Source organism: Pipistrellus hanaki (assembly GCF_964339955.1).
Source record: "Pipistrellus hanaki genome assembly, chromosome: 6".
Taxonomy (NCBI): domain Eukaryota; kingdom Metazoa; phylum Chordata; class Mammalia; order Chiroptera; family Vespertilionidae; genus Pipistrellus; species Pipistrellus hanaki.
Genome location: NC_140508.1, coordinates 63,337,139 through 63,351,726, shown reverse-complemented (window position 1 = coordinate 63,351,726; position 14,588 = coordinate 63,337,139). Strand labels below are relative to the sequence as shown.

Genomic DNA, 14,588 nt, shown 5'->3' with positions numbered 1-14,588 from the left:
TAATCATCCTATGATTTGCACTTTCAGACTACCTACAGATGGATGGGCACAGCGGTGCTCCAGCCTGCCTGCCCCTCCTTGGGGGGCGGGGCGGGGGGGAGAGGGGTGCACTCCTAAATGCTCCATAGTAATATGACAGGTTCTCAAATGGAAATAAAAAATAGTATACTACTGACCAGTTCTTATTTTGACATTAATGCTCCCTTATTTGCTTATGACAGCTTTACTGAGGTATAATTTATCCTATTTTTGCTTTTTATACTATTTTCCTTTTTTATTACTACAAAAATAATATAACAATCCACTGTATACAATGTAGACTAATCCACACTCCCACCTTCCATGTACGAGCCTGCCCATTTCCCTGCCCCATGGTAACGCTTATTATTTAATGCATCTTTAATAAGTAGCAAAGTTGAGAATCTCATCACATGAATATGGCCATTCTTGGTACACTAAGAGTCTTTAAGAACTCTTTTGTATATAAGACTACCAATACTGTCATAATTCCCTAGTTTATTATTCATTTTTCATTTATTTTTTTCTAAATTGTCTCTAATTTATTGTACTTATATTACCTACTTTTCTTCATAACTTAGGGTTTCTTTATTTGATGTAGTGCTTAGAAAGTCTACTTATTGTATTTTATGTATCATTGTACTTTTATGGCTTCAATTCTTATATTGAAATCTTGTTTGCCTCTGACATTCATTTTCAGGTATGAGGTAACATAAGGATTTAATTTTAACTTCTTTTTATAACTTATTCTATCGCTAAAATAAAAGCAAACACTGATTTTTTAAAGTAAAAATATTTTAAAATTAGCAACTTCAAGACAGTACATGTATGCTATTCTTCAGCATTCAGAAACTCAAAACTCACACTCATCATTTATTTAAACAGCAAATCACTTTGTTATAACTAAAACCCAATGACAGATGAGCCACAATTCTTGCTTCTTAAACTATTGAAACATACCAAAACTGAAATAAGTGCTTCTTTTTACCATCCAAAGCTGAAATTGATGTGTGCATGATATACTTTAGTAATTTTTGCTTTTTTCATCACTTCTCCTTCTCAGCAGTTAATGCAGCTTATTATTGTAAAATGCCCTGGGTTAAGTTAGACCCACTTCAATGAATCAGTCAGCTAGAGAGATCATGGGAGCTAGCCCTTTTGATAAAGGATGGGGGAGAGGGGAGGCATGTAATTCGGGTTTTGAGAACCTTGCTCAGCCCCTTTACTAACAGAATATTCAAAAAGATCTTGGGATGGGTCCAAATGGAGGAACTGATTTGCTCTAAAGCTTAGGAAGCCCTGAGACAGACAATACAGGGGCAGAGGTGTTGACAACCTAGCCGGCACCCTGGCATAAGGATGAAGCTGGAGCTCTCTGGCCCATGTGCGGAGGTCTCCAGGACACCTCCCCTTTCCTCTACTTTGTACTCCATCGCTAGGTCCCCAAACAGGCCAGGCTGTGCCACCTCTGGGCCTGCCTCTGCTGCTCACCATGCCCAAACTGCCTACCTACCACTGCTCTTTCAAAATCCAGTTTAAGGGCTGGCTTTAACTCAGCGGTTCCTTCGACTACAAAAGCTCCTTGTCGCTCTTGCTCATCAAAATCCAGTTTAAAAGTCAGCTCCCCTTGGGGCCCCGCCCTAAAATAATGAGTCACTCACTGCTCTGTGCTACCTTAGACTTTTGCCATGTATTTAGTGTTGCAACATCACATAATACATTGAAATCTTGTTTGCCTCTGACATTCATTTTCAGGTATGAGGTAACATAAGGATTTAATTTTAACTTCTTTTTATAACTTATTCTATTATGTGATCTACAGGGTTATTTCTATGTGTGGCTCCTTAACTAGAGTGGTGTCCCTGTCTACCTGCCAGTGTCCCAGTACAAAGCACATGTCCTGATCCTTGTTTAGCTTTCAGTAAATGCTGAGTGGACAGGATATCGTTCCTGCCTTCTATAATCTAATGACCTAATAGGGAGGATTAGCAGAAACGATAACTCTAATGCAAAACCACATACAATGCAATGAACAGTTACCCACTGTAAGACAGAGTTTATGCTCTACAGTGCCTTGGCTCCTCAAACTGGTTAAAAAAAAATACACATCAAGTTATAAGTGATAGCTAAGACTCAATTTCTCATAAGCGAGTATTTACTGAGTAGAACAGCAATTGCCCCAAGACTTTTTGGTTTCTAATATCTTTATGTTTTTGTCCTTTATACTTGTTTCCTTAAACTTTTTGTTCCTTTGTGTTCCTTTTAGAAAAAAGCACAAGTTTCCTTATTTGTGACAGGCACAAAAGAGTAGAGAACAAATGAGCTTTGAGCCCTGCATGGGTACAAAAAGAACTCCTAGGAGGTGCAGAGTGGAAGGCCCCCCTGGGAGCACGTGGGCTAGGTTAGAGTTGCTGAAGCTGAAGCCAAAGTCATCGACTCAGTTCCCCGAAAGGTCCCAATTCACGTAAATCTATCATTCTTTAGACCATACCAACACTAACGATTATGCTTCACTTATGAATCCTTAAAAGCAACTTCCTATAGGGATTGTCAAACCAAGCCCTTCAGCCTTACTTTTTACATACGGAGAAACTGAAATAGTAAGGCAAAACAGTTTGGCCCCAGTCACAGAAGCTCGGACTGACCTGTGCTGCTCTGATTATATTGTACCAGACAGCATCTGTCATGCACGGAGCCACACCCTCCTCCAAAGCAGCTATCAGAAAGGAATTGTTGGCATCACCCAGAAACAAACCAGAGCCACATTAGCTGTCACATATGTTCTGACAGGAGCATGGTTTTCCATTCCTTTCACACTCCAGCTTTCCACAGAATCACTACAACCTGCCATACCTTTCTCTGGGCCTTTAGAGGTGTCAATTGTGGAAGGTGAAGGAGCAGGAGGACAAGTCAGCTGGCCCACTTGGGAAGGCTGGCTGGAATTCTTCATGCGGTTAACCACATTTTCAGAAAGCTAAGGGAAGAATTGAGGGATGAGAAAAAGTTATATCATAGAAACCTCTGGAAATGAAGACTACTCTTTATCCATAACCCAGACTGACCATTGACACCACTTCCTTAAGACCAACTCCAATAATATAATCACATTCCAAAACCTCTTGTAATGGCCCTGTCTGGATTCCAAACCGGTTCTCTAGCTTCATCTCTTGCTATTCCCTGTCTGCACCCTGCACTCAATGGGACCTGAGCTCTCACTTTTCTCACCCTCATGACACTGCTCCTCGGCCAAGAACCACCAGGAGTCCCTCGACCCCAGGCACACCTCCACCTGCCCAAATCTTACCTTTCCTTTAAGGGCATCTCAGTGTCCCCTCCTCTGTGAGATCTTCCCTGACAGCACTTAAGTGAAGTAGCATTTCTCCACTTCCTTAACGCTCCCATTAGAACTCATATGTGCCTCTTAGGTACATACACACAACCTACCTGCCTCATCTTAATCGTTTGTAAACACCTTGAGGGACTCAATTATTCACCTCTGTGTACCACCCCAGTGCCACATATACTCATTTCACCTTAGTTCCCTCTAATAAAGACTGAATAACCAAAACGTTCATTCATTTTAGAGGAAGTGAAATAGGCATGAGGGTGTCATAAAACAGCTTACTGAAATGAAATAGTAGCTAAGGATAAATCAAGAATGAAAACCCTAAGTGTTCACTTCAGTAAATATTTACTAAGAGCCTAACATGTGCAAAGCATCATAAAGCACAGTTGAGAGGAAAATGTAAAAATGACTTTAAGACAAAAAGTCACAATCAGTAACTCCAATTCCAAGTATCCAGCCGAGAAAAATGCTCCCACATGTACACAGCAGCATTGAAATAGAAAAAAAAGGAAAGAAAACAATATAAATTGCAACAACAGAGAACTGATTAAAGAAATGATGGTGTATACCTTCTATGAAATATTATGGAACCATTAAGAAAGAATGAAGTAAGACATGTAACTGTCACAAAAGGATGTATGAGATATACTGGTGATTTTGTGAAGTCATAGAACACTTTGTATATCTCAATTTTATAAAAAGACATACAATTATTAAAAATGCTGACAAACAATTATAAATATGCCTATGCATATTCACAAATGTGAAATTCATTTGAACTTTCACATATATGCATACATACAAATACATGTGTCTGTTCAGATATGAAAGTCTAAAGGCCACATAAAAAACAAAGACCTGCAAGTGGGGGCAGGAGCAGCTGGGGTAGGACTTTCACTTTGGACGCTTCTGAGTTTTAATTCTTTAGCATGAACATTTCTTTAGCAACTAAAAAAATTAATAATGATGGTGATGATAAAATTGAGTCCCTCTAGTATTTAAGATTGATGCGAATCAAATAGCTTATTAATAATACAGGACAAGAGAAGACCAAGCACATACAGCAGAGGAAGAAAATTGAGAATCTATAAATAAACCTATATATCTATGGTCAATTGATGGACAGAGGTGCCATGACAATTTAATGGAAAAAGAATAGTCTCTTCAACAAATGGTGCTGGTACAACTCTATTTACACATGTAAAAGAATGCAGTTGAACACCTATCTCATGCCATATACAAAAAATGTAGGAGCTAAAACAATGAAACTTTTAGAAGAAAATATAGGGGTAAATCTTTTTCTTTTCTTTAGGGATTAATCTTTATGATCTTGGCTTTGGTAGTAGATTTGTAGTTATGACACCAAAAACAGGAACAATTTTTAAAAAACAGATATACTAAACTTCAACAAAATATGTCTTAAAAATCAGGAACATGTTAGTGATAAGTGCTAGGAGAAAATGAATTGCAGTTATGGGATGCCACCAGCATTGGGAGAGACCTCTCAGAGGAGATGACACTAATGCCAAGACTTCTGCCTCCACATTTACTAGTACATCTGTAGAGCCAGGAGAAAACGATCTAGTTCCAAGCAGAGGAGAGGATAAGTACAAAGTCTCAAAGAAGAACTGAAGCTGGCATGTCCAAGGGCCTGACAGAAGGCCAGTGCGTAGGAAGGAGAGTAGGACCAGATGATCAGGCCAAAGAGTCGGGCAAAGGCAAGACCATACAACCTGGCAAAGGATCACATTTGATCCACGGGCCAGAACAGCTCCGGTGGAGTTCTACACAGGTGAGTCCCAGACTGATCTCCTAGCCCCAGCTCAGGTGGTACCATCTGAACCATATTACTAGGTGAGTGAGGGGTTAAGGAAAACATTGGCACACTTCTTATTGGCAGTAGGAGATTTGTATTTAAAAAGCAATATTTTAAAATGTTGCTACAAAATAGAGCAAGTAATATTTTTAATCAACAAATATACATACACACACAGTAGTCATGTGAGAATAAACACCATCTGGACAGTGCTCCTTGTACCAACAGAACCAGAATGGAGGCTTCCAGAGCCAGACGGGTCTGGAACTCGATGCTAAAGGCCCACTGGTCATTGTGCCATCATAGCTGGCCAGATACAGTCCTATGTGGTCAGGAGATGGAAGGCCAAATCCACAGCAGTGCAAGGAAAGAGGACTGCTGCCTATACTCCAGCTGTGTGGCCTTCACCCAATTCTTCAGCTTCTCTGGGCATCACCTCTCTCACTTACAAAATGGGAATCCCTGTGATACATCTCAGGAATTAAGTGCTTTGGGCTCAGAAGGGCCTGAGTCTGAATCCAAACTAAGCTTAGAGATAAGAAGTCCCTTGACCTTGGACAAGGGACTTCTTATCTCTAAGTCAGTTTCTTCATCTGTGAGATGGAAATAATTAATGGCATAGACTGTTGAGTTGTTGTGAGGATTAAATGAAGCAATCTACATAAAGCAGTTGGCACAAAGTAAAAACCAATATTGGCTATAATGTGAAACTGCAAAGCACTATACAAATATTAATTATAATCCATACCAGGCACATACTGGATGTAAAATACCTAAATTAATAATATATTAGTTCCCTTTATCCACAAGGGATATGTTCTAAGACCCCCTGGTGGGTGCCAGAAACCATAATAGTACCAAGCCCTGTATAGACTGGTTTTTCCTATACATACCTACAATAAAATTTAATTTATAAATTATGCACAGCAAGAAATAAATAACAAAAACCAATAATAAAATAATTATAATAATATACTGTCATAAAAGTAATGGGAATGTGGTTTCTCTCTCTCAAATTAGCTGATTGTTCTGTACATACAGCATGGATATACTGGACAAAGGGATCTTTCACATCCAGGTGGGACAGTGTGAAATTTCATCACACTACTCAGAACAGGGCACAATTTAAAACTTATGAATTTTTTATTTCTGGAATTTTCCATTTAATATTTTCTAACTACAGTTGATTGACCACGGGCAACTCATGAAAACAGAACTGTGGATAAAGGGACTATTGTAATAACAATAGGTAACATTCACCATATATATATATATATATATATATATATATATATATATATATATATATATATATATATATATATATAAAAGCTCAGCGACCAGAACATGGAACGACCAGAACAACCAGTGGCTATGATGCGCACTGTGGCAACCAACCAGCCTGATCTGGGCCCTGATCAGCCCCCTCATACCGGTTGGCCCAGCCCCTGATCAGCCCCCAATACCCTGATCAGGAGCCAGGCCAGCTGGCCAACTGCCTGTGCACCCTCCCCCCCCACCCACCAGCCTGGCCCAATGGGCCTCCATTGGGCAGGTCGGCTGGACCCCACCCATGCAGAAATGCATGCACCGGGCCTCTAGTATACTATAAACTGAACACTGTTCTAAGTGTTCTACATGCGTAATCTGTTCAAAATTAAATTAGGAAGATTGTTTTACAGCACCCTCCAGCTCCAACCTCCTGTCCGCAGTGTGGAGTAACACAGTATTTCAAGAAGAGGGGCCTTCCTATGCCACCACCATGTGCAGTTGGCTGGCAGCTCCACAGGTCTCCACCGACAACACAGAGCCCAAGAAGGGACTCTCTCTCCTCCCTTCTCCAGCCCACAGCCCTAGCCCAGGCAGGCCATCAACAGCCAAAGTCAGACCTCAATCAAAGTCACAAACATGAGAGACCTCACCACATCTGTCCTAGCAAATGCGACTGGGAACCTAGACCCCACATCCTCACGATTGAAATTGCATGGCTGCAACCAAACGCTTTCCTCGCTTACTTTAGAGGCAAGTTTCCAAAGAGGGGACTAAAGAATTATTTATTAAACCACAGAGATCTATCAGTAAGTCATGTGGCTACTCCACGACTAAAAGGCTAGAGGAGAAAGGTGCTGCCAGAAAAATCACAAGTGGGACTTATCTAGCACTGGATGGAAGAACAGTGACAGGCGTGAGCAGTGTCCTGCTGACCCACTATAATGGAGAAGGTCAGAGTCATAATAACTACAAGCAACACCCATCTCCCAGTAGAGGAAACCAAGGCACAGAAAGGGTAAAGCACTTGCCCAGGCCATGAAGCTCATAGAGTGCAAGCCAGGCTGCTTAACTCCCTAGCCAGTCTTCTGTGGGGTAAAAGGATGTGACCCCACGACAACAGCAAGGGGAAATGCACTTGCAAAGCAGCACTCACAGGCAGGAAGGGCCCTAGAAGGGACAACTATTGCAAATCTAAAGCAAGGAAGGAGTCGGGATTGCTGAGGAGCCATAACTCACATTTGACCACTTGTTTGCCATGACTCCCACCAGAATATAAGTTCCATGGGAGCAAGTTCTGTTTTGCTCTTGCTTTACCTTTAGTGCCTAGAGAGTGCACAGCACACTGGAGATGCTCAATATTTGTTAAAGACATAAACTAAATAAGTATTTACTAAAGCCACATGTTCATAACACACTAATGCAATGGAGCATGTAAAGATATAATAACCAAGAGCTTTACATTCAAAGAGCTTATGGTCCAATAGGGTGGGCAAAATAAACTCATACAGATGACACAAGCTACTAAGTTGTCAGGTTTATGAAGCTCAAATAAGGTGCCTGGGAGTTCTAATAAAGGAACCCTAAGTTCCGGCTGGAAGGAAGATAGCCTGACTTGGGCTTTTAAAAACATGACTGCAGAGAAGGGGTGAGAGCAAAGAGGAACGACACTCAGCGAAGTCCAAGGTTCCGCCTGACATAGCACAGGTCCATAAAGAAACCCAGATGAGAGGCTGGTGGGCTCCCTCGGTGAGTGCCTTGAATGACAAGGTAAGGAGGCTGTAATTTATTCTGCAGTCAACTGGGAGCTGCCAACGGTTTCTGAAGAGGAACTCAAGCTTCGCCTTGCACAGAATAGTCTGGCACCAACAGTGCACATCAGGACTAAGAGGACAGAAATGCAATCAGAGAAGTGCGGGGAGGAAATGGATACAAGAGACACCAAGGAAGTAAAATGATTGAAGACCTGGCAGCTGACCAGTGCACTGGACAGGTGAAAGAAGCCTTTTACAGAGGGGAGTATACAGTATGATCTCATGCATACTATAAAAGGAAAGAGTATGCTTGTATATGGAGGCTTGAAAAAGCCTGAAAGTACTCGTGAGAAATTATAAGCAGGTGTCATCCTATATGATAAAAGGCTAATATGCAAATCAACCTAATGGCCTAACAGCCGGTCACTATGATACACACTGATCACCAGGGGGCAGACGCTCACCAGGGGGAAGCTGCCTCCTAGTGATCAGTGCACTCCCACAAGGGGAGAGCCACTCAGCCAGAAGCCAGGCTCACGGCTGACGAGTGCAGCAGTGGTGGCAGGAGCCTCTCCTGCATCTGCGGCAGCACTAAGGATGTCCAGCTGACGGGGAGTGGGCCTAAGCTGTCAGTTGGACATGCCCCGAGGGCTCCCAGACTGTGAGAGGGCTGCAGGCTTGGCTGAAGCCCCCCCCCCCAAGTGCATGATTTTTGTGCACTGAGCCTCTAGTTTAAAAATAAGATGCATCTTGAAAGAAGAAAAAGTCTTAAAGGACTAAATGAGGGAAAGGTGTCAGAAAAACACAAACCTGGCTAACTGGAGATAGGGTGTCTACACTGAGCCAAGCATAGTTCTTGTCGGGGGGAGGGGGCGGGGAGGGTGTCCATCCAAGCAGCTCTGTTTCACAGGCAAACAGACAGACTGCACAGGAAGCTGCAAGAGGTTGCATGTAGAAAAACAGGGAATCCCTGGCAACGAAGTGCTGAGGGGCAGACCAGAGAGGAGGTGATGTCCCCAAACTCCAAAAGGGGGCAACAAAGCTCATAGCTGCAGCAGAAGCACACAATTCTAGAGTGATGACAGGGCTTCCTATCTATAATAATAAAAGCATAATGTGCAAATCTACTGAACAGCAGAATGACCAGCCGGAAGCTATGACACGCACTGGCGCCAGGCCAGCCAAGGCGGGTGCCATGCGATTGGTCGGGAGCCCACCATCACCCCATGATCACCTCACAGAAGGAGGACCAAGCCACCCTCTGTGGGGCAATCAATTGGGGACGGGGGGACGCTCCATGGAACCAGAGAATGGGGGTGGGGGGTGGCAGACGTGGGCAATGCCAGGCTAAGGCAGGTGCAGGTTGGGGGGGCAGGGTCGTGAGGCAGCCAGGGCTACAAAGGCCTACCCTTGCATGAATTTCGTGCATTGGGCCTCTAAAGATAATGATAAAAACAGCCCTTACCTAATATTTGTTGAGCATGCCCCACACGCCAGGCCCAGGCTAGGTACATTCCTATTTTACAGATGAAGAAGTTGGAGTTGGGGAGGTGAAACAATTCACCCAAGATTACAGGAAGTCCTAAGTGCTGGTACCAAGACCCCCATCCAAAGCTAGGGCACCTAACAGTGACACTTGTACAGTGAAGACAGGCAGTAAAAGAGCCACTCTGAGGTGACGAGTAACCATGTGTATAGAAGGACCAATTCAAAATTTAGAAAATAATAGTAAAATATAGCTAGATATATAGATATATAGATATATAGATATATTTCTGAAAGTCACATTTCCCAGTTTATGGTGTTTTATTGAGCCCCAGGGTAGAGAGTAGAAGAGGAATATGTATGTACTTATAAAACAGAAAGCCTACTTAAATTAGGAAAATGTCAATATGAAAATTAGCACTTGTGAGTCTTAAAATATTACTCATCTAGACACATTTGAGAAGAAACAATGTGGAGGCAGCTCCTAAGCACTATTCTTCGCATTGACTAATGCACCAGCTCCCCCATGGGCAGGAGAGGTGTCCTCCTCATGCAAGGAATGAAGCAGGCGTGGTGCAGAGAGGCAGCTTGCCCAAGGTCTGTGGTGAGTCAGCAGTTAGCTAGGTCTGCACAGCCATGCCCATGGCCTCTCAGGGCACCACTTTCTAAGGACCCACTGGGTGCCAGGAGATAAAACTACAGCTCACTGCTCTCTCCTAGCAGGGCCTAGGGCTCCTGTCAGGCTGAGCACCCAGGGCAATTTCCAGAAAAACAAGCTTACAGGGAGTCAGGTCTGTCAGTGGCAGTAAAGGAGTAAGCAAGAAAGAGATCATCTCTGCCCAGAATAATAAGCACTGGGAGGTAAACACAGGATCTCCAGGACCGAGGATGGTGACCAGTGAGAGGCGGGGCAGTGACATCACGAAAGGCATCCTTCAGAAGGTAACACTTGAATTGATCCTAAGGATGAAGAGGAATTTAGCCAGTCAAAGGGAAAGTACTGCAGGCTGAGAACAGAATACAGACACAGAAGCATGAAACGGTTAAGAGTATAGCAAGAGCAAGTGTCCTCCCTGCCAGGATGTGTAGCAAGAGGTAGAAAGTGGTGCCAACACGCAGAGGGCTTTCGAAAGGGAGAAATCTGCCTTTGACCCAGAGGCAATGGGGAGCTTGTAATGATGGGAAGGAAGGGAGCACCACAATTAGCTTTAACTGTGAAGAATCACTGAGGCAAGAAGCTGGTAACAGGGGCTGCCTCAGAGCAGGACTGACAAGGTGGAAGAGAAAGATGTTCTTTTCCCTAGGTGCCTCATTTCAAACTGTCTGAATTTTACCATTTGGCTGAAACGTGTTAAAAAGTAAAATTTACCTTTAAAAAATTTCCCTGCTAGCACCAGGAGGTATAGATTTGTGGGAGGCAAGCCTATGGGGAGAAAGAACAATTTATCAGATGGCTAAGAGGAAGATGGAATGGATCTAAACTGAGGTAAAGAGAAGGATAAAGAGAGGATAAAACAAAGGATAAGAAGGAGATAAACAGTTGGAAAGGAGAACTCAAGATCTGTCATTAATTGTAGAAAAAGAGAAATGTAGGATCCAGCTTTCCGGAAGAGGGACTGGGTGAAGCTACTCACAACCTAGCAAACAGGGTAATTTCTAGGTGCATAAGAGGGGTTGTGGATGAGTTCCTTTGGAGTAGTGAGTTATAAGCACCCATGCAACATGTAAGGGGATATGGCCAGCAAAAAAAAAAAAAGAAACTACTGATACATGCTTCAACATCAATGAACCAACACCGAAAATATTGTGCTAAGTGAAAGCCAGGGGTAAAAGATGTATGAGTGCATTTACATAAAATGTCCAGAAAACATAAATGCATGGAGGCAGGATTAATGGTGATCTGAGGTTGGAAGTGGGACCAGGGAAATAGGCACAAGGGATCTTTTTATGTCTTACAAATATTCTAAATTCCGACTGTGATTACAGTTGCTCAACTTTATAAGTTTGCTTTAAAAAAAAAAAAAAAAAAGGGTGAGTCCTATCCAATAAAAGGGTAATACGCAAGTTAACCAACAATCCAACACACAAGATGGCTGCCTCCATGTGGACACAAGATGGCCGCCACAAGTTGGCCAGCAAGGGAGGGTGGTCGGGAGGGACCAGGCCTACAAGGGAGGGCAGTTGGGGGTGATCAGGCCTGCAGGGGAGGGCAGTTGTGGGGGGACCAGCTGCTTAAAAAAAGAAAAATCACCATCATCAGATACAATCTTTGCAAAGCTCCACTCCTGATTAGAGAACTGCAGTGTTGCCTCCAGGATATACTAAACAGCCTTCTCTGGCATTCAGGTCCCACCTTGAACCTGTTTCCTCACCTCTGAGATGGGGATGACAATATCTCACAAGGTCAGCAAGGGGAATATCTAGGATCATGCTCTCAAAATACTCAGCAAAGAGTAAATATGTGCACACTGCCTGGCTGGCTCAGGCACATCTTCAAAGTCACCTCCTCAGAGCAGCATAAGCTGACTATCCCTATTAGCGGGTGGCCCCATTACTCTTTGTTTCTTTCATTGCACTTGCAGTTCTTTTATTCCTCTGCCTTTTTTCTTTCTTTCTTTTGGTCTGTCCTTCCTACTGGGCTGAGGTCTTCATGAAGGCAGGGACCTTATGCTTTGCCCCTTTGTCTCTGCAAACCCAGGCCCTATGTCTGGCAATCACACATTCACAGGAAGCATTTTACCGAGGTGATGGATAAATGATAGCTATGAGTACAATGCTCAGCATGTGGCTTCTCTGGTGTTGGCATGTTTGGGAACTGTTTCTTGTGTGCCTTACTACATCCTCCTTGATCTTCCCCTCAGCAGTGGCCCAGACTGACCTCACAGGAGCAATAAATGATGGGTCTATGTGATGAAGGGTGTAAATGAGCCTGGGAAAACACCTGAAGCGGCAGGCTGGGGAAATGACTATGGAAGAGCCATCTAGTGGTTGGAAGGGAAAAGGCTGAAGACAGTGAGGAACCTGGAAATTGAGGAGCAACCAATTTCAGTTGAATCACCAAAGATGGCTGCTCACACTGGGCAGAGAAAAGGACATGATTAGGACATTATTGCCACATGTGTGCCTTCTTTTCTTATTGGAAGAGGAGGTTAAATAATAATTGTAGAAATGAAATCTTATGTATTTAACCCGTTTGCTCTGGAAACAAGCTGCATATAATTGCAGCATTTTGTATTAATTAAATTTCTTTTTACCTTCTAAGAAAATAGGGCTTGAACTCACTATGTAAATTTATGCAAATAAGTGTGCAAACTAGTAAGGACCTAGCATTTCATTTTAAGGGACTAGAGCACTTTCCAGGCCCAGGCCCAGGGGATTAAATACAAGTGGTCTTTATGAATATTTAACTTTCTCTGAAGGAGCTGGGGCAGATATTCTTCTTTGGCATCTAACCTCTATTAAATTAACTTCTTATTTTACATCCAACAATCTTGTCTACTGATTTTTTTAATATTGTTTTTTATTAATTTCAGAGAGGAAAGGAGAGGGAGAGAGAGATAGAAACATCAATAATGAGTGAGAATCATTGACTGGTTGCCTCCTGCCCACCCTGTCACCCCACCCCCACCCCCCCACCCCCCGGCCCCTCATGTGCCCTTGACCGGAATTGAACCTGGGACAACACTCTATGCACTGAGCCAAACCAGCCAGGGCTTGTCTACTGATTTTTACTCATCTGCCTAAAGACAAAGTGAACTCCCCAAGCCTCAAGTAACTTTGCAAACAAAGTCACTACACCAAAACACTTCATTGCTGTCACCTACTTTTCTCTGATCTCCAGGAATATAAAAAAGTGGGGGAAGAAGTCGAGGGGGGGGGGGGGGTCGTCATGGCATGCACTCCACAGTGTGACTCAGGACTAGTCATGTATTCTCTAATGAATTTGCCCAACAGTCAACCTGAGACCTCCTATCATTTGAACAACCTCTGGTAGAACTAAATGAGGCCCCAGCACCTAGTAGGACAGGTGGAGGCTTTATCTCAGAATTTTCTTGCTGTCTTGCATATCAGTGGTGGGGAAGGAGCTGGAGTGGTGAGAAAAGGCTGATTTTTGCACCCAAAAGATCTGGATAAAAGTCCCAGAAGTTTCTCGGGTAATGCCTTGGACGAATTCCTTAACCTCTCTAAGCCCGATTCTCCTTCTTTAAAGAGAATTTATACTTTGCAGACATGTCAAGAAAACTAGAAATAAAATGTACCTGTCTGACACCCAAAAAGTAGATGTTCCTCTGTCAACATAAAGGAAATCACTTCTTAAAGGAGTCCCCTGAACCTTAGAAAACTCCCACTGACGTAACTTTCCAACATTCCCCAAACCAGGATACCAGGTGACAAAGGTGGGAGAGCACCCAAACAGAGCCAAGGCCAAGGGTATCTTTCTAAATTTCAATTCAGGCCGGGACCGGTTTGGCTCAGTGGATAGAGCGTCGGCCTGGGGACTGAAAGGTCCCGGGTTCGATTCCGGTCAAGGGCATGTACCTTGGTTGCGGGCGCATCCCCAGTAGGGGTTGTGCAAGAGGCAGCTGATCGATGATTCTCTCTCATCGATGTTTCTAACTCTCTATCCCTCTCTCTTCCTCTCTGTGAAAAATCAATAAAATATATTAAAAAATAAATAAATTTCAATTCAGGTTCCTGCCTCTCAGTCTTCCAACACCAACCTCATTTTGTCTTTGGCAGGAATCGGGTTAAGATTAGGTAACACCAGGAGGCACCAAATGTATTTGCTAAGGACTATGCCAGGCAGAGTGGAGGCCTCCACTCTACTACAAAAACACTCTGTACCTCTGTACTTTCTCTAAACGCTTCAACGCACATCTTCATTTCATCGTAGGCAGCA

At 43.2% G+C, this 14,588-nt stretch overlaps 1 protein-coding gene across 1 annotated transcript in view; it reads right to left on the bottom strand.

Moving 5' to 3' along the window:
* CHCHD6 (coiled-coil-helix-coiled-coil-helix domain containing 6) overlaps nucleotides 1-14,588 on the bottom strand; it is a 195,630-nt gene that overhangs the window by 178,509 nt on the left and 2,533 nt on the right. The window contains exon 2 of the mRNA XM_084887360.1: nucleotides 2,872-2,992. Within this exon, the coding sequence (XP_084743486.1) occupies nucleotides 2,872-2,992 (121 nt within the window). The remainder of the gene's footprint in view (nucleotides 1-2,871; nucleotides 2,993-14,588) is intronic.